This window comes from Haliotis cracherodii, unplaced genomic scaffold (genome assembly GCF_022045235.1).
Source record: "Haliotis cracherodii isolate W230 unplaced genomic scaffold, xgHalCrac1.p SCAF_1, whole genome shotgun sequence".
Lineage (NCBI taxonomy): Eukaryota > Metazoa > Mollusca > Gastropoda > Lepetellida > Haliotidae > Haliotis > Haliotis cracherodii.
This window is the reverse complement of record NW_027266264.1, coordinates 68,688,001-68,708,866: the sequence shown is the minus strand read 5'-3', so window position 1 is coordinate 68,708,866 and position 20,866 is coordinate 68,688,001. Positions and strand designations below refer to the sequence as shown.

At 37.8% G+C, this 20,866-nt stretch overlaps 1 protein-coding gene across 2 annotated transcripts in view; it reads left to right on the top strand.

The window, feature by feature from the left end:
* LOC139464158 (insulin receptor substrate 1-B-like) overlaps positions 1–20,866 on the top strand; it is a 45,062-nt gene that overhangs the window by 9,433 nt on the left and 14,763 nt on the right. The window contains exons 2-5 of one of the 2 annotated variants that reach the window (XM_071245719.1): positions 3,168–3,477; positions 17,308–17,447; positions 17,775–17,917; positions 19,645–19,791. In XM_071245719.1, coding sequence (XP_071101820.1) covers positions 3,168–3,477; positions 17,308–17,447; positions 17,775–17,917; positions 19,645–19,791 — 740 coding nt within the window. Of the gene's footprint in view, positions 1–3,167; positions 3,478–15,853; positions 15,946–17,307; positions 17,448–17,774; positions 17,918–19,644; positions 19,792–20,866 lie in introns of those variants that run through there. The other variant, XM_071245785.1, reaches the window with a different exon arrangement.

The window sequence follows — 20,866 nt, the reverse complement described above, 5'->3', positions numbered from 1 at the left end:
CCTGTGATTTTATCCACTAGTCCGAAGACCAAGTCAAGTAAAATTCTTGGTAAGTTTTGTTAATTAGAGTCTATACAATAACACTAAAATCTACTTAAAATTAACTCAAGTATAAGATTTGGACTACAGGTACTAGACTGAAATGTTTTGGCACAGACCGTGTACTCTCTAGCACTGATGTTTCGAATTAACAGTATCAGCTGAAATATGGTTGTACATATTGTTTGGAGTAACTGCCTTCTACAAGCCTGAACATGGTCTTAGCATAGTGTCAGTAGCTTTTACTGTTATTTTTAGATGATCTTACTAGATATCATGTACAAGGCTGTTCAGAAATTTACTAGACTGGGACTTTTGACGAGTGAGTAATCATGGCCTACTTCAAGTCTGTTGTTTCTGCCTATATCTAATACCTCCGAACAGAACGTGCAGCAAAGTGATTTTTTTGTTTTCCTTTAGCATATTACAGGGAAATAAGACTCAATTTGCAGTCTGGGCTAATTTGTTTCAACATGTTCATGTCAGTGATTATTTTCCTGTCTGTGGAGATAAATTTTGAGCATCTGAGTAAGGGAGTTAGCATTATCTTTATCCACTTTGGCCTCTTGATCCGCAACTTTGGTTCATGGTCCTGACCCTAGCCATTAGCGTACAACAGTGCTTCAGATATTCAGGGGCCTGGTCACTCACCGTGGTTTTCTAATGTAACGCTTGACCTAAGACTAATGTTTTTTCAGACAGTAGACATCTATCATGTCTATTGGGTCTATATTAATGGTATTTCTGAAGACAGGCACATTTGTTTTCATGGGTAACAGGTTACCATGGTTACATGAATGTATCCAAATCAGTCTAAACCCCAGAATAATGAAGGGGTTAAATTTTAAGGCATCAAAACCAGAAATTCAGTATTGGTGCCACTGGTAGCAATTGTGGATTTTAAGATAATCTGCTCCTCAAGAAACTAAACCAACAAGGCTTTTGGGACTGTAACGTTTGTAATAAATGCAAGCTTATGTAGTTCTTAATCTGTTAATTAGTTCAAGACATCATCATCATCAACATGTTTAAAGGAAAACAAGTACAGTAACACCTGGGGCTGGGACGATACACCAACTGTGCGATCCGATACATATCAAGATACCTTGCTCATAATCCAATATGTATCACAATACTTGCATGTGCTCTTACATGTGGTGCGTAAGCCATCTTATTCATAGACAGGATGGTCAAATATACCGGGCAGTCAGGCACACTGATGATTTACAGTTGGCAGTGTCAAGTATGGCGCAATGGATAAAAATATTTGTTTTCACTTTAACTGGCACTACTGATTAGTGTTTAAGGGAATAGTTATTAAAGCAAACATTTCAGGTCAGAATCGAAATTTTTTACTTAGCGTGCGACTGTGATCAATACTTGTATCAAGAAGTAAAAAAAACTCAATCCAACGATTCATTGATGTACAGTCCCACCACTAGTAACAACCTCTGATGACCCACTTGGCTGAAATAACAAAATGCCACTATGTTTGTGAGAAATAGCTTGATCTGTTGATTGAGTTTAGCTTTTACATGTGTGCTCCAAGGGCAGAGGTACGGAAGAAGCTTTAACCTACGATGAAAAGTGACTTCAAAACAAGGCAATCTAGTTAGTGCTGTTCTGATAAATTGATTTAATCAATGTCTAGACAGTAGACGCCAAGACAGGGTAAACGATCAGGATTTCTGAAGATTGATCTTATTTGAACTGAACAAGTTGCCTAAATGTTGTAATGGCTTGGGCGCAGTGTAGTATGTCAATGCCTGTGTACATGGATGCGTTTGAAGAGATTCAGACTGATGTGACTGGGTCAAGCTGCCCATTGCCAGTCAACATGGTCAAATGATGGGTTTCGGAAATATGTGGTAACGGGTGACATATTCATATTTCTATAATGGAATGTAATATGTTTTTCCGAAATCCAGGCCCTTTTATATTTTGAAACAGCTGATTTTATACACAGACATTTGTGACATGATTTGAGAACATGATTCTGATAAGTATGAATGTGATGTTATTTTTATTATTAGCTATAACCTCCAATAGTGACCTGGCAGATAGCATCATTAGAAATCCATGCTTGGTCGCTATTCATAGACTACTAAATTGTGCTGAAGACTGAAAAAAAAACAATAATGGTAGTTCTCATTGACTAGTACCATTTGAGGGTTATATAATATACCAGTTCTTAATGCTTCAATTGTGCTGCAAACTGGAACTGGATAAGATTGAAAGAATATGTAAACACAGAGAATGTTGTTGTCTCGTTCAAGCAGGACTAGCTTCACACTCTTATGACTGCTGGAATTAGGTTTCCACTAGTCCTCTGGACTTGTTTTAAAAAAATAATTTCTAAGGCAGAGATTTTAAGAGTCAATCTCTAATTCCTAAAAATTTCAAAGCAATTGGATCAAACTTTTGCAATGCCATCCTCCATGATCATGGCATTTGTCATCCAGATCATGGCATCTGTCATCCAAGGCACTGAAATGTTCCACATAGTTTCATCTATTAGATATGCCAGAAAGCTATTATTTTGGTTTTGATTCTCAGTCCACCCTGATTGTGTTTCGAGGTTTGTCAGAACCATATTGGTGCTCTTAGTGCGAACCCCGACTCTGTCAACAGATTATGTTGTCTTTACTGGTTTTCTTGTCTTTACTGGTCAAGGGTGGATCCAGCATTTTAAAAAGGGAGATCCAAACATATCATACACCTGTGAAGATCCGGGGTAGAATTGGTCTTCAGCAACCCAAGCTTGCTTTAAAAGGCGACTATGCTTGTCGTAAGAGGCGGCTAACGGGATCGGGTGGTCAGGCTCGCTGACTTGGTTGATGCATGTCATCAATCCCAATTGTGTGAACCGATGCTCATGATGTCAATCACTGAATTGTCTGGTCCAGACTCGATTATTTACAGACAGCTATAGCTGGAATATTGCTGCATGCGGTGTTAAACAACAAACCAACCAACCAAAATATCATTATCCTGTCTCAGATACCTGTAGTTTTGCTGACTACAACATACTACATTTGGTTTTCTTGTCTTTTCTAAATATCTTGTCTTTACTGATTATTTCATCATACATATCCATTACCTTAATCGGTTTACATTTTTTCTTCCAGACCAACAAAAAGAAATTTTTTGTGTTGAGGTCAACTAGTAGCAGTGGTCCAGCTAGGCTGGAATATTATGATTCTGAGAAAAAGTTCCGCAATGGTCAACTTCCAAAGCGCTCCATACAACTGCACACACTTCTCAACATCAACAAGAAGTATGACAGTAAGCATAAATATGCCATTGCCCTGTACACCAAAGATGATTGTTTTTCTGTGATGGCGGACGATGAGAGCGAGCAGGAGGATTGGTATGCGTTGTTGCTGGACTACCAGTGTGAATACCTGAGAGAGGGGGACAACAGGAGAGAACACTATGGTGAGTATAGACTAAACTTTACTTCCAGAAATAAAATATATATCTACGATATAAAAATACATTCTTAATGGAGCCCATAACAATGCTGGCACAAATATTCCACAGTCTTAGAAGTAAAGTTTTGTTTTATTAGTCTGCAAAAAAGATCCTGTGAAGATCCGGGGTAGAATAGGTTTTGAGCAACCCATGCTTGCCGTAAAAGGTGACTATGCTTGTCGTAAAAGGCGACTAACGGGATCGGGTGGTCAGACTTGCTGACTTGGTTGATGCATGTCATCGATAGCAATTGCATGGATCAATGCTCATGATATGAATCACTGAATTTTCTGGTCCAGACTCGATTATCGACAGACCGCTGTCATATAGCTGGAATATTGCTGAGTACTGCGTTAAACAACAAACCATCCAAACAAACAACCTTTAGCGAATTCATGTGAACGAACAGGTATGGCAAACTAGGACAATAAATACATGAAATTACGTATAAAACATCACTAGACATGATGATTTACCATTTAAATTGTATTTCCTGCTCTCCAAGGCATTGTTTTATATGCAGAGATTAAGATTACCGTGTGTATTTTCTTGTAAACTAAGCCGGAAATAGCAATCAGCTGCATGCATCTTTTCTCCCAATCTACCGGTTATTCAGTTAAAAAGAACGAAATGATGTAACTTCAAAGAATTTGATGCTGATGTCGGAAGAAATTGTGTCTGACATCACTGTTTTATCGGGAATAATATATTCCAACATCATGTTCTTTTAGTTGCAGCTTTTACTATATATATTTAAAATTGTAAGAACCATAAGCGTAGCACTTTGGTACAGCCGATTACTATTGTAGAATATATTTATATATGGAACAATCTGACCAGTCACCTTAGGGACTGTACATGCTACATGTATTTCAACTGAGAAAACATTATGTTGACAAATAATAGTGAAATTGCCACAAATATGACTTTTAACGAGTCAAAGTATGGCATTTATGATATATATGTGTATCCATTCTCTGGCAACTAGAGTTTGTTTCAAGGCATCAACAGCAGTAATCTGACTGTGGTTCTGTAAATATAAGTGAGTTGTGCGATCTATATCGATCACTTCACACACAATTTCACAGAATTTAATGTAATGAAATTTTGAATAAAATTAATCAAATATATCATAAACATGACTGGTATTTGCGGTGTTACGTGATCAGCTGATAATGTTTTTTTGAGATGGGGGAAAAACATCGCATCAGTGTAAAACTTTGTTTAGAGTTTAGTTAAAATGTCAGTAAATGTTGGTAGGCATGTGTAAGCTGTTTCAGTCATCACATCTTTTTTTCAGAAACACATGTCGGAACAGACCAATTAATGAGCAATAATTTCAGCCTTGGTAAACATTGTAAAAGAAAATGCGTTTGTAAATATCCTTTTCAAGTATGGTGGGGTACCCTTGTGACTTAAGTGTTCGCTCGTCACACTGAAGACCTGGGTTCGATTCCCCACACGGGTAAAGTGTGTGAAGCCAATTTCTGGTGTACTCCGCAATGATACTTCTGGAATATTGCCTAAAGCGAAGTTAAACCTCACTCAATCACACACTCGGTCATTATTTAAACATTATTTGACAAAAGCCATGTGGATTTTGCACTTGCACATTTTGTCATTAAAATATGTTCTGATCCTGCTCCCATGAACTGCCTCATTGAAAGTTACCCAGTTGGAGTCGCTACAATAGCTATTGAATCTCACTCAAGCGGTGTGCCTGGCGCATTTGAATATAACAAAGTACTCATCACCATTTCAAATTCTGGGATGGGCTTGGAATTTCATTTTTGAGAAATAATTTATTCTAGAAAGTAATTTTGCATCGTGTGTTACAACAATATGTTCACTAGAAATGCTTGATACTCAGGGAAAAACATGTTGTTGGTAAAAAAAAATTGTTTGTCGCAGTTGAAAAGCAGAAGTCTCTAAGTAGGCTGGCCTATGTGTGAGCTACACCTCACAGGGAGACACACACAGCGACACAAATGGTGATCACCACGTCATGATCTTGGGTATTCAGTATTTCAATGGAGTTTTACATGTACATTGTGTTTTCCAACACTCGCACAACAGGAAGTTTTTCAGACAGACGATCAGATGGTTTCTGCTTTCCTGAGAAATGGTTAAAAAGGTGTCACAAGCACCACTGTACTTTTCGTCAGTTGGATCAGACTAGTCTTGTTATTTTATTTACGTATCTTGATAATGTTTTATTTTAATGAAAGTGTTCATTAGCTGCCTATCGCTGAGAAATATGTTTGTTAAACATTACTGTTTGTTTTGGAAGCTGCTCATGCAAATTGCAAAATTTATAGAAATAATATTTGTCCAAATGTACATAAAGTGTGTAAACAAAACCATTAATTTCCCAGGTTTGAAGTGACCTTTCTGGTAAGAATGTCTGTAACATGAAGCGAGTCCTGGCATGGTGTATTCAAGAAATAGTGAAAGTCCCATAGCTTTAAGTCTGGTCTATATCTAAAACATTCACCTTCCCCTGTGCTGAGCAGTGAAACAGTAGCTTGTAGTGTGTCATTATTAACTAGATTAAGTGATCAGGAATAATGCCAACAGTCTCTCTGGTTACTTAATCCATATTTCTGCAGCAATAGTGCGTGGGTGTAGTCCCATCGTGATAAAGCCACAAGCTGTGTCGTTATGGTCATACAGCCTGCAAACTCGCAATGTGTAGTGACAGTCTTGGTGCACACGGACTGATGGTTGATGATGAGAGCCTGTTTCTAGTTTTACAGTTTAAATTGATTAAAATGTCCTTAATGCATTGTAACTTATTATGTGGAGGGGGGGGTTACGTGGACTTGACTTTAAGGATACAGTGCACCTGTTCAACAGTATTTCTGTTATATCACATGAGGTTTCATTGATTGGAAATTTTAGCATCCATATATCATGTATATAAACTCAAAAGTATCACAATATATCAATATCAATAATAAATTAGTTATTCTGTATGTGTATAGACAAAGATACCTCTTATTTATGCCTACTAAAGTGCTCGGTTCCAAATTAAAATATGAAGTAACTAATCCACGTTTAGACAACCTCAAATTTGAAAGGACAGTAGGGTTTATCTCCTAAGCAAATACAGAAGGGTGATTGAGTGATTGAGTGAGTGAGTGATTATGGTTTTAAGCCACTTTTAGCAATATTCCAGCAATTAAACATTGTACCCATATCAGGAATTGAACCCGGGTCTTCGGCGTGACGAGTGATGTCTTTAGCCACTAGGCCACCCGACAGCTCCTTGAGGGGTGATTGACAAGTTTCCTCATAATAACTGCGATAATAAATGTATGTTGTAGTACTATCCACCTGTTACTCAATTTTCAATCAAAATACCCTTGTTATAGTTCCTTGCGGGAAGAATTGGTCCCCAGTAATCTATGCTTATTGTTAAAGTCAACTAAACCCAGAGACTTGGTTGATTGGGTGTCATCAGGGCCAAAAGATGTTGCTGAAATAAAGCATGGAAGTTAAATGTTCCTGGTCATAACCATAATGTTAAAGAGCTGGGCCTAGATTTTCGAAACGATCTTAGCCCTAAGATTATCGTAAAGTTATCGTAAGGAAATCGTTGGCTATCGTAGTCTATTTTCAAAACTATCGTAGCCCTAAGATGAACGATCTGCGACAGGTTTACGATAGTTTCGAAAATCTATCTTATCTAAGCCTTAAGATATCTTATCTTTGAACGTAAGTTGTTAAGATTTATCTTAGCTAAGATCGTTTCGAAAATCTAGGCCCTGAAGATTTGGGGGGATTTTTCAAGTTGTATAGAAGATTCCTCAAGGATCACAGAACCCTAGTCTGTCATAGAGACCCTGAAACAAACATATCCAATACAGCCCATGCAAGTTTATAATGTTTGGCAAGTCTAGATTACTGCAGGAAGTCTCTTGTTATAACTGTAACAACTTTTTTCTTCTGTAAAGTATGATCATTTCAGAGACTAAATGTTAGCCTAGTAGAACCCCTTTAATCATGATGTTAATCTTTTACTGAAATGTTAGTGCAGCAGAAACTGTAGCAGTGTTATTTGTGGGGGTGAGGGGTGGGTGTCCCCCACCGTGATATTTCTGGAATATTGCTAAAAGCGGCATAAATCCAAACTCATTCATTCATTCATTATTTGTGGGACACTGAATAACAATGATGGACAGTGCTGGGGAATAATGGCAGAGTGGCAATCTTTGTGAGCAGTTGAGTCTTATGACTGCAGCTCAAACTTCATCTTTAATGCACAATCATCAATCAGACCACTGTAAATTACATTCAGTATAATTCCAGAGTACCAATATCTCCAGGGCAGTATATGTAATTGATATTTTAGTTTGTCTGACAGACACTAAAAAAAATGACAGTGTGCCAGATGATTGAAACATTTTTTAGTAGTGATGATGAAATACCTGACCATAACTGATACTTTCTGCTGACAAAAGAATGGTTACTCCATTTGATGATTCTCCAATCTTGAATCAAGATCAAGTTTTCTACCTCAATGTCTGCTATGAAATCTGTAACATCATGATATAAGGATTTTGACAAGGACCCCTTGATTGTTCTTATTTTCTAAAACTGTTTGAACGAAGCAGTGTTTGAAATTAAGCAATAAATCAATAGGTCCTTCTGATGACTGTAAAGTTTAAAGTGTAAGATTAAATTTAAAGGTACCCTGCATTTTAATTCAGCAAACGTAAACATGGTAAAAGACTCCAGGAACACCCTAAATTTCAAATGCTGCTAAGCTTGCTGAATATTAAGTTAAATTGCTCCCTCACTCACTCACTCACCCACTCACTCACTCATCCTACCAGGAGGATATTTCAGTTACCTTTTTGTACTTACCTGGTAGTGGCCACCAAGTTCGCCTAATTTGGGGGTAAAAGATAGATAAAAGTTATTAGGTGATGTAGATTTACTATGCTTGACTGGATTCGGGTAATTAGGCAGAGGTAGAAACTAACAGCTTTAGTCCACTAGTCCTTATAATGATAACAAATAGCAAAACCCTTAAAAATGGCAAATTTATACTAGTCCATATGACACCTTAGCTATTGGGCAGTTTGGCAAAGACGACAGGACAATTTCTGATGCTGTTTGGTGGTGTGGGTGTGGAAGATTCCACTCTTCGAGTTCTTAGGGGTTCACAAGAACTAAACAAATAAATAGAGGATGGCGTTTATGGCTTTTATTTCAGATGTACATGCACCATACAATTCCAACAGACAATGATCATAGAAAAAGTCATCATATACTCAAGTTTATGCCAGTGTATTCAGGAAAGCAAAAACCAACTATGCATAATGCTGTCACAGTACTGGCACCCCTTTGTGCTCAATGATGGACACTACCAATGTTAATCTGGCAGTTTTTGGGGCCTGGATGGCAGTATTTGGGGCATTGTGTTTTTGTTGTCATCTGGTGCTACTCAATGTATTGTCAGTGTTGCTGTGCTGTGCTGTGCTTTAGGAGGTAATAGATACTTTGTCCTTGAAATTTATGTTGTTTACGTGTCTGCCAGTCAGTGTCTGGTGTGTGCCTTGTAACTCAGATTAATGGCCGGATCTAGGTGACCTACCCTGGTCCTTTTCAAGATTGAAAATATATTTCATAAGCATTACAAAAGATGTATGTCTCATGTTCACTGAGCTGGAAGATGTATCTTGCTGGTATTGGAGCTATTACAGGCCAGAAGTGGGGCAAGTAGGAGTGTGATGGGATCATTTGAGTCTAAAGTTTACTGGCTTTGCCATTAACAATTATTGTTATCTCCTGTACTTGCTTAAAAGATCTGGTAAAATCAATAAATATTTCAAGAGGCTTCAAAATCGTTTAGCTTTTCAAGTTATTTCATTTGAGCACTATGCCCCAATGAGTTATGAACATGGTCAGTACAATATTCAAGGTCATGTTAAGAGACCAGTGTGTTTCAGGTAGATGTCGACATTGGTATCAAGCAGCGGTGGAAACTAACATTTTTAGCCCACTACTCCTTATAATGATAACATAAAGCAAAACCCATTAAAGTGGCAAATCTCTACTAGTCCTCATGATACTTTAACTATTGGGCAGCTTGGCAAGGACAACAGGACTAGTGCCCATTTCTAACGCTGTATCTAGTCTTCCGAGTTAGTCCAGGGGTTCTTAATGCATTGTGTGCCAGAATATTTTGAGACTACTAATCTGAACATGGCACTCAGCATCATTTTCAGTGGAGTTACTTTTTGTTTTGATTTGTTGTTTAACACCACACTCAGCAATATTCCGGCTATATGACAGCCGCCTCTAAATAATTGAGTCTGGACCAGACTATCCAGTAATTGACATCATGAGCATTGATCCATGCAATTGGGATACGATGACATGTATCAACCAAGTCTGCGAGTCTTACCATCCGATCCCGTTAGTCGCCTCTTACAACAAGCATAGCCACCTTTTATGGCAACCATGGGTTGCTGGAGACCTATTCTACCCTGGATCTTCCCAGGTGCACAATATTACTGGGATTTTGCTAAAACTGGCCGAGGAGTCACTGGAGTAAAGCCCAGCTTTTCAATCAAGCAATTAGTACCAGTGAATCAACATTTCTTTAGATTTTTTTATGTGATGATGTTAACATATAATATACAAATCTTTAAACTTTGACATGTTCAGAAACATGTACCGTATTTTCTAGAGTATAGTGCGCACTTTTTTTCCAAAAAACACAGCTGTGTATAAGGGGGTGCGCATTATACACGAATAAATGAGTTTTGATGTTTTTTCCCCCATGGAAAGACATTACTGTGAGCACGTAACACCGGAAATACCATGTCAACAAATCCATACTGAAGTTCGCAAATTAGTCATGTAATTACACTGTCTGGCTATAAAAAGTGTTCTTTTATACATCTGGACTTATGTTTGTAACTTATTTCACTAATTTTATTCAAAATTCCTTTTAATATTATTTTAATTAATTTCGTCGAAATCGTTTGTGAAGCCATCGGAAGATCGCACAACTCACCGTTATTAACAGCAGCCACGGTCAGATTACCGCTATTGACGCCTTGAAACGAACTATAGTTGACAGAGAATGGATACATATATCATAAATGCCATACTTTGATTCGTTAAAAGTCACATTTGTTTTGGTTGGACGAATCTATGTCAACACGTAATTCTCGCGATCACGCCATCATGCGATCACGTGCACGGGAGCCTTGACGGTGACTGGTCAGACTGAAAAAATAATACCCGGCAATAGCGATCAGCTGCTTTGCTTAGGGTTATTATCATTTTAAATATGTTTAGCATGTGTTTAGTAAAAGCTGCATCTAAATTAACAAGATATTGGAATATATTATTCCTGATAAAAAAATAGTTTCAGATACAACTTTTGCCTATCCTTGCATTAAAATCCTGTAAAGTTATATCACTGGGTGTGTCTTGACCGAATCACCGGTAGATTCCAAGAAAATGTGTACAGCTGATTGCTGTGTCCGCCTTAGTTTACGAGAAAGTACACAAGGTAATCTTAATCCCTAGATATATAACAATGCCTAGCTGAACAAAAAATACAATTTAAACGGTAAATCAACATGTCTGGTGATTATTTATCTCAAATGTTGAATTTGTACTGACGAAGTTTCTCATCACCCGTTCGTTTGCCGGACTTCGCTGAAGGGGTACGGTGTAATATTTGTTCTGCGTATAATATTCAAATTATACATGGGTGCGCAGTACACTCAAGAAAATACGGTATGTTGAAATATTAAAAGAGTAATCATGGAAACAAAATGTGATGATCAGCCTTTATAATGAAACATCACAGTTTGGGCCAAATGTGTCATTTAGCATGTTCAATTCCATCAGTGGTTCTATTGATTACGGTTGTATGGACTGCTGTCTGAGTTACTGAGTTAGTCAGTGACACTGTCAGGTCATATGGATCATTATCTAGCTGCGTGTGGACATGTTTGTTATGTTCAGTCAAGACCAACAGATGTTGCTTGAAGCTCTGCTGGTGTCCATGCAATGGCCCTGCTACAAGCTGATAACATATGTCCTTCACCTTCCCAGTTATCCTGTTTGGCTGCCTTTTCCAATCTGCTTGACAACAAAACCTGTCCAAGAAATAAGTCACTTAGTTATATATTGGTATCACAGTCACTAGGTTATTTTCATTTATTGTGCTGATCTGATTCCTAGAAATGGTTGCGTGTTTACTCGGAGTACAGCTAGCCTTGAGTTGTTTATCTACAAATATCTTGTGTGTTATGTTACTGGTCTAACATGGAAGAAATCAATACTGCCTTAAATAGAAACACCTTATCAACCCCACTTTGAAAGTAAGCTGCCATGGATGATCTCCTCCTTGTGTTGTCGGAGGGCATGTCAGGCACATATAGTCTGGCGCTTTCAGGCGTGGGGAGTAATAATAACATGTTATTGCCGGGGAATAAAAGCTGTGGTGCTCAGTGTTTGCACATGCATGTATAGCTGCTGGGATGTGAGGAGCAATTACTGTGATGACTGCCCTTGGTGGGGGGACTGTTGTTGATGAAAACCTGACATGTGTTGAAAGCAGTGGCAGGAATATTAAATGCACTAAATATTTGAACATCAAACCTATGCTGCACTGTTTAGGTATAACATGTTGTGCAGTTAATGAGTATTGTTATTTTTGTACATTATTTTGTCCACAGCTTTGTTCAGTTCAGCATCATTGTATGAAAAGACATATATAATAGGATGTTATTGATGTGGTGTACATGGTGTAGAAGTGTATTAAGTGTGTTTAAATCACTGTGAACCTATTTCTGGATTTTAGATTTTAGTGTATCATTGAGTTAAGTAACATCATTGCCTTATCATATTTTACTGGTAAAAAAAACCGGTATTTACCTATGGAAACGCAGTTGTGCCAGAAGTAGTCCGAAATGTAGTCAGTTTAGTGCTTGTAACATCAACGTTTTAGTGTATTACATATGCAGTCAAGTCAAGTTAATCTGACGTGGTTGGTTGCATATGATTATGTCGGATTAATGCGTATGTTCGATTAACCAAATTAAGTAGTATCAACGTTCGTGATTGAAAATCGGACAACTACACAATAGGTTACGATATAAACACGTAAGAATAAAATGTAATATTCATATTGTTATGTAACATTGTTTGTGGAATATGTTTCCTAATCATGCAACCTCTAAAGCTGAACACAAAACTACTGTTACGGGCTGTATGACTCATTCAACATACTTTTGAAAGCATAGTCTGGAATGAAACGAGTTTGAAACTAGTGCCGCAAAGGTCAAGAAAGCTGCTTTCTTAGTGGCTAATGTTGACTTTCATTTCATTGGATGGTCAAAGTTCGTGAAAGGTCATTCTGACGCTACCTGTAATGGGATAACCTCAGCGGTAGTCGTGGTAGCAAGAACTTATATCTGATTTTAATGAGATTGGGGTAATCTAAGCATCATCATCATTGATATTATATGTTTAGTTAATTCTCATAGTAGGCCGGTGCATTATTTGATCATTGTCCATAATTATCTCTGTGTATTGTGTTCATTGTGATCATGAACATGTGACCAGTCTATTTTCTTGTAAAACTCACCTGTACTGATGAGTCAGGCTTCTGACATAATCTTCTTCTTTTGTAATCTGTGAAATTGGCAAATAAGTTTCACTGGCTGCATGGATAGAAAGTAACCCATGCGAGTCTGGTAAGCATACTAATAGTTTATAATAACGTATGGCAAGGACACACCATATATGTATTATACAATTATCATTACTCACTCTTGAAGAGATCACCCACTTTTATTAAACAGTGTTTAATAATGTCTGTGGATGAGGCTCTTTTAACATTGTTTAACATCAGCTGGTAATTTGAATGGAGACGTTGGTAGTACTGTGCAACTGAACCCTGCGACTCCATTACGGATAATCTACTCCTGATAGGCACTATTATCTTTCACAAAACAGCAGAGATGCATAGACACACTACGCATGCATCTCAAAACTGTTTTACTTGAATAAGTCTGTGAGTTATGCCAGTTGCCTATCCCAGCGACTCGCGAACAAGTCATTAGAGTACACAAACTCTTACTTTTCATAGTACTAGTAGTAGTGTGAGCATCATGTTATTCTTAAAAAATTCTACGAATCCTTATGATACCTTAACTATTGGGCAGTTTGGCAAGGACTACAGGACTAGTGCCAATTTCTAACGCTGAAAAAACAAAATGAGAGCAACCTAACTTGGTATTTCTGATAAACTAAACAGTGTCCATACTAAACATGCATGCAACCTGATTCTTTCATGTTACTATAGTTGATCTGTCATACCAGATTAACTATAGTAATATGAAAGAATGGGATGATCCTAAACTTCACTTTAAATAGACTTATATGTGCAGACTGACACAATTATTGACTTTGACCTTGGTGCGGTCATGTACAGGGACTGTATGAATAACATACTGATATTGTTCCACGTGTCCTGCATGACGACTATGGGAGGGCTGTTATCAGTCTGGTTATCAGCACGATCAGTGTTTGAAATTTGGCCTGAAAGTCAAGTGGTCATGTCAGATTCAGGAAGTCCCTGTATTCAGGGTAGTATAGCATCAAACATCAAGGCTGAGCATTTGATATTTTGCTATCCTTGGAGCTCGTCAGAAACCTATTCTAGGTTTGTCAGCACCATGTTTGTGGGTTTCACTGAAGTGGTAAACGTCTAAGACCTGCATTACTTGGGGCTTTCCTCCCACATTAAGCTGACACGCCGTGATATAAATGGAATCTATAGTGTTAAAAGCGGCGTTAAACCCAACTCACTCACTCACTCACTCACTCACTCACTCGGGACGTCCTGGTATTTTTTACCCCAAAAATGATATGTTCAAGATAAATGCAGAAAAAAAAAATTTGGCCTCCAACTTTCAAGGAAAATAGGCTGGACGTCCTGAAACGTGTTGTGGTTTGTTCTCCGAAGGAATTATTTGGTTCTTCTTTTCCAGAAAAAATAAATGCATGTCTTGAACATGTTGAAACAGTGGGAGAAAAAATGAAACTATCAAAAATGAATAATATGTGTGAACCTTGTCTTCGTTTGGAAAATTTCCTTTGACAGACATCTGTTAATACCTTCTTCTGCTAGACTTGGTGAGGATTGTGACTCATTGCATTGACATCTTGTCTACAATGATTTACACGACTCCACACAGCAGCACTATCTATTTGTAATCACCAGGCTGCTCACTGTCAACCTGTCGGAACAAATTATGACTCCATTATAATCTTGTCACTATCAAGAGTACATCCATCTTGGGGTGTCAGTGATTGGAAATTTTAGTAGTGATATATCAGCTGAATGGTATCATGATATATCTACTCAAAATTAACATGCCTGGCCAGTCTGTGTTTGTTTATTGGTTGTTTAACAACGCACTCAGCAATATTCCAGCTCTATGACTGCGGTCTGTAAATAATCAAGTCTGGACCAGACAATCCAGGCATTATGAGCATCGATCCAGGCAACTAGGATACGATGACATGCATCATCAACCAAGTCAGTGAGCCTGACCACCCAAGTCAGGTCATCTCCTTAGACAAACATGGCTTGCTGAAGATCCATTCTCTATGCAGATCTTCACGGATCCCAGTCAGCTGCCTATAGCATGTCAGTCTACCACTGTACCACCCATTTTTACCCAGAAAATGTTGTTTTGCATTATATTTCAATAGATGTTAATGGGTTTTTTTGTTGTCTATGTTTTGGAGAGCTGACCATTGCTTACGGGACTGAATATGAATTTTTTACAAGATGGACACTTCACATAAATGGCTTAAGTTACCACTTCAAATGAAGCTCTGATATTCCTCTTTACAAAAAGAAAAAAAGACAAGAAATGCACGATCTTAAACCATGTTGGGAGGTCCATGTTTGATTCTTGATTCACTTTGGATGACATCAAGAGCCTCTTTGACATGCTTGAACATGACGGAAAGCTTGATTACTTCAAATGTTACATGAATTAACCATAACCTTGATCACTAGCAAGTAAACTTGCCTCGCTGCAGCAGTGGTGAGTTCCATCGGATGACTCAGTGCATGGTTAGGCCACGCTTGATGAACTCTGTGACTTAACAGTTTCCATTTGGCAAAGTCATGTGTCATGTACAAAGCTTAACTAAATAAAAAACTTCAAGGCATTGAGTTTTGTCAAGCGTGTTAACCATGCACTGAGTCATCCGATGGAACACACCACTGCTGCAGCGAAGCATGTTTATATCTCTTGTAACATGGATGGCCCTGGGGCTGTACACAACACATCCCTCCTGATCAAAGTGTGTATATGCACTGAGGATGGCATTGTGTCGGCTGCTGGGATCAGTGGTGTAATCTGCAGCCAAACACAGGTCAGTGACCAGTTCTGGAATGTCACCTGACACCACTGATGGGGTCGTGTGTGATTAGCACTGTTGACGTTATGAGCACTCAACATGCAATCAGTTGTAGATAGCAGAAAGTTGAGAGTATTTTTGAAATTCTTATGGCTGTCAAAATAGTTTAGGCAACAACAAAACAATCCTGAAGTATATGTTGTGTACAAATATAGGGATTTATCCAGGATTCCAAACCAAATTCCCATGGCAGACAAATTGGGAAAAAATAATTATTATGTTCATATTTTCTTAACAATGATTAAATTCAGAGGTATTCTAACCTTGTATTTTGAGATTGCTTTACAGCAATAGAAAGTAAGAGTTTTAGACCACTAGTCCTCATAATGATAACATATACCAAAATCCTTGAAAAGGGCACATTTCTTCTGGTCCTTACGATACCTAAACTATTAGGCAGTTTGACAAGGACTACAGGACCAGTGCCAATATGTAATGCTGTATTATGATACAATAGTATAAAACTAAGTATTCAAACCTCTTCCTATTTATGGTCCCGATATCAGTGAAATACAGGTAATCTCTACAAAGACATAAATCTTTTACACACTTGTTATATATTAACATATGAATTGGGAAATTGTAAATTCCAATTTGGGAATTTTAAATGACATTTGCTGCTCACTTGGAGCCAAATATCAGTTTCTGAGCAGGACTACATAAACCTCTGAAATGTGTATTTTTTCTCAGAAAATTCAGTTCTAATTTGAATAGTGTGTCTTTTGCATAACCTGCCTTGATCTTGGCCATAAGTGTCATTTTCTGTAGATTTTATTATTTCCAGTCTGTGCCCAAAGCTTGGCACCTGTCATAATTTTAGCAGAGACAAGTGTTATCATATGGACTATTATTAGCTGAGTTTACTAGACTCAGGCATCAGACCAGCAGCTAAAGTCATGCTGTTATAGTTATGACTAATGTTATGATTTGTAGAGGTGACTTGGATGTCACTGGTAACAGGACCAATATAGAGGAAGAGGCATAGTTCTTAGTTTAACATTTGCATTGAATGCAATGCTAAAATTCAATATTATAATGCCTCTCAATTTAGGTAAAAAATAACTATAAAAAAACAACTATTGTATCTTTCCCAATTTGTCTGCCATGGCACTTAGTTTGGAATCCTAGATAAATCCCTTGGCGTGCCAGACACCAGAATTGTGGGTTCAAAACCCAGATTCGCCCTGATTATGTTTCTGTTTGATATGACTGAAATACTGAGACATTGAACCTAAACACATTTGCTCAGTGTAAGTCAGTGCATGTTCTGAGGTCATTAGGAGGCTGATTCTAAAGCTTTGATATTTGTGGTTGCAGAGCACGTGTGGCAGGTGACCATCCAGCAGAAGGGGCTGGGGACGGGGAAGACGCTGAGGGGAAACTTCCGCCTTTGTCTCTCCAAGCAGAGCCTCAGTCTCTTTAGAATCAACTCCGACAAACCACAGGTGTCTTTCCAGGTAAAACCATATTCAAGGATTGAGCACAGAGGGTCATCACAGTAATCGATTAAAAGCAAGCATTTAGGATATGTGAAATGTTTGGTGAAATCTTGATTCTGAATCTTTTCGGGAATGATGTCTCAAAACATAACTCACTCAATAATCTTTGTGTATTTTAAAAAACACAGATATGCTCCTCCATTGTCTTTTTGAATCCTTATCCTGACCTTAAGTACAGTCAAGGTGAAACTGTTTCTGTTTCAGTGCATTGATTTGTGTTATATTGTCCTGGCTGTGGCAGATGCTGTCTTCATCAGGACTCAACTGTGTATTCTGTTGTTTCAGCTGGCCACAGTAAGGTCCCTGGCTCACCATGACAATCTGTTCCGTATGGAGGTGGGGAGCTGGGCTCCTACTGGAGCCGGGGAGCTCTGGATGCATGTTGAGGACTCAGTGATAGCACAGAGCATGCATGAAGCTATACTGAAGTAAGTGCTGGAACTCAACCATGCATGAACCGATTTGAAAACAATGTCATTCTTAACATTCTAGAGTTATTGCAGGCAGTATGTGCAAACTTTATGCCTTCTAGCTAGAACTTTCCTTCAGTAGATTTACTTCTTAAGGGGCATTAACACGGTACAACTAGTTGTATACAATTTATTATATACAACTCATTGTTCGTGTGAACGTGCAAGTTCAGGCAACTTTTGACATATGTAGGTTGGACGTGAGTTATACGAACATGCTCTATTTTCATGTGACAAGTTGTACGCACGCAGCCAATCAAAACTTGTATTAAAACTATGTGATTTTTACACGTCAATTTGTAAACATAAATGACGACTCAGATATACTTTGGTAACTTCTGCTTTTCGGCACCACTCTAAAAAGGACCTATGAAAAGTAGGTACATAGATCAACCCTGTAACAAATTATTACTTTTGACATCTCTCTTATTCTCGAGATGAAACTTTCACTGTGTTATTTGAAATGACAGGCTATGTGACTGTACACTGTAGGCCTTGATGAGTTTAAGTCCATAATTTGTTTCTAAAACTCAAAATACATCAAGCACATAAATACACTTTATAGTTTTAGAATCGGCAGGAAAGTATCTATTATCTAATGCCATTAACAACAATTTTAGGAAAAGTACAAAAAGCAACATCTGAAAGTATAAAAAACGAAATTATCGTACTTTTCACATTTTACTGAGTCCGCATTCTCAATGTAATTATTTATTTGAATAATGGATAGCTACATGGGAAGTTCAATTACAAAATCATTGGGTGTGTGCTCTTTTTCAAAACATGAATTATCATTTAAGAAAGCCTCCAATAACTTTATATTCATTTTTGAAATGTCAAAAAAAATCAAGAGCTGCAGTGAACTACCATGTTGGATAGTGTTTAAAATTCGCGATTCTTTTCACGTATGAAGAAATGCCTATCACATCACATATATTTCACACTCAGCTTCGATACATACATCCCTGACATCCCTGAATTCATCATAACATTAACAATTATTAGACTAATTGTCTAAGTCACTAATACAAATGGTCCAATGAAATCAATCGAAGTAATCAAATGTGAAACCGAACCCTGTGCCCGGAACCTACCAGTAGGCCTACTCGTTTGAAAATGAAAACGAACAAACTTCTAGTTTTACTGTTAACATTTTCTTCTGTTTCGAGAGATCCAGTCGTCAATTTGTTGCATACATTTTCATACATTCCAGTGGTAATGTAGTGAATCAAAAGCTTTTGGTTAGAGATCTCGCGAGATCTGAGTTGTATGCAACTCGACGCTGTGTGAATGTAGGATTGTATACAACTTCAGTTTGTACAACTAATTCCATACAAGTTGTACCAACTAGTTCTGCCATGTGAATGCCCCCTTAGATATGCATGGTCATAAGACTACTCTAAGGAAAGTAATTTTCACTTGATTCTGGATTTGAACTAAACTCGTAAATTGTATTATGAGTATGAGCATGTAGAATTTTCCGAGAAGTCATGTGATAGGTGGTTGGGTAGTCTGGTAGTTAATGTGCTCACCCCTCACACCAAAGGTCCAGGTTTGATTCTCCATATAGGTACAATAGGTTCCCTTTCTTGGTGCTGGAATATGCTAAGCCTTTTGAAAAGATTGTCTCGATTCCTGACAAGAACATTTCTGAAATTTTGATACCATCGTAATTTTCTTCTCAGTTGTATGAAGGATGCCACTGCAATGAGCAGTTTTGACGAGTCTGACAGTGGTCGCTTTGAGAAGCGGTCGGAAAGTATAGCTTACCGCAACCGACCACACAGCCAGGACTTCCGACCTCGCACAGTCAGTGAAAGTCACACACAGAGGTAAGAAAGTTCACACCACCCCCACTGTCACCCTTAAACCCACTGTAGTGAGTACACGTAGGGACAAATGTACAATTTGAAGAATACTCAATTCTGATTGGTGAATATAGTAGCAAATCTTCTTCAGAACACCTCAGAGTCCATTGTTGTGGGGATTTCAGGTTAGAATCGCTTCCCAGCCACCTTTGCTGGGGGTAAGAGGCAACCGGGTGGTCAGACTTGCTAACTTGGTTGATTGCGTGTCATTGTACCCTGACAGTGTAGATACTGCTGACAATATCAATAGCTGGATTGTCCTTCATGGAACTATGAAGAAATTCTTTTTCATAAGGCACTCCTTTCCTGAACTCATCGCAAGACATGGATTTAGTCTAGATAAGTCCACATTTTGCAGAATTTTTACAGTTCTGTTTTCTCAATATATATCATTTTAGTATGATTAGGGTTTGGGAAGAACACACATGTACAAAGTACAGTGACCACACACATTAGCAGACACAGTCTGACATGCACACCACCAGTAACCATGGAAACATGCATTAAAAGCATTGAATTCTAAAGTGACAGGTGAATTAGAAGTATAGTGTGAAAGTAATCGCCACCACTTACCGTATCTGACTGTAGATAAGCCCATCTCATTGTTACATATAGTCTTTATTCATTATGTATTGTAGGCCACAGGCCCATTATACATTACAGAGTATACAGCGAGAGAGAAACATAATACAAAATTTTAGGTAATTTACACAAGACGTAGTTTCATTGCTTTGTGAATGAATACGGATAGATTTTGAATGATTATTACATTATTTGATGCCATTAAAATATTAAACGTATGTATGGAGGGGTACATAAAAAAACTTTTTGGGTATATATTTTAGTCTTAAATGTACATATCGATCACAAATTATTATAAAATGAAATTCATCTTCAATTTGATTTTAATTGCAAGCCAGACACAACCTTTCAGATTTTAACTCTCATAGTTAAACCAAGGTATTAACTTGGTCCTTGGAACGTATCAAAATAGTATGTCTGGTACATAAACAGCATGGTTATGGCTATGGTAATTATT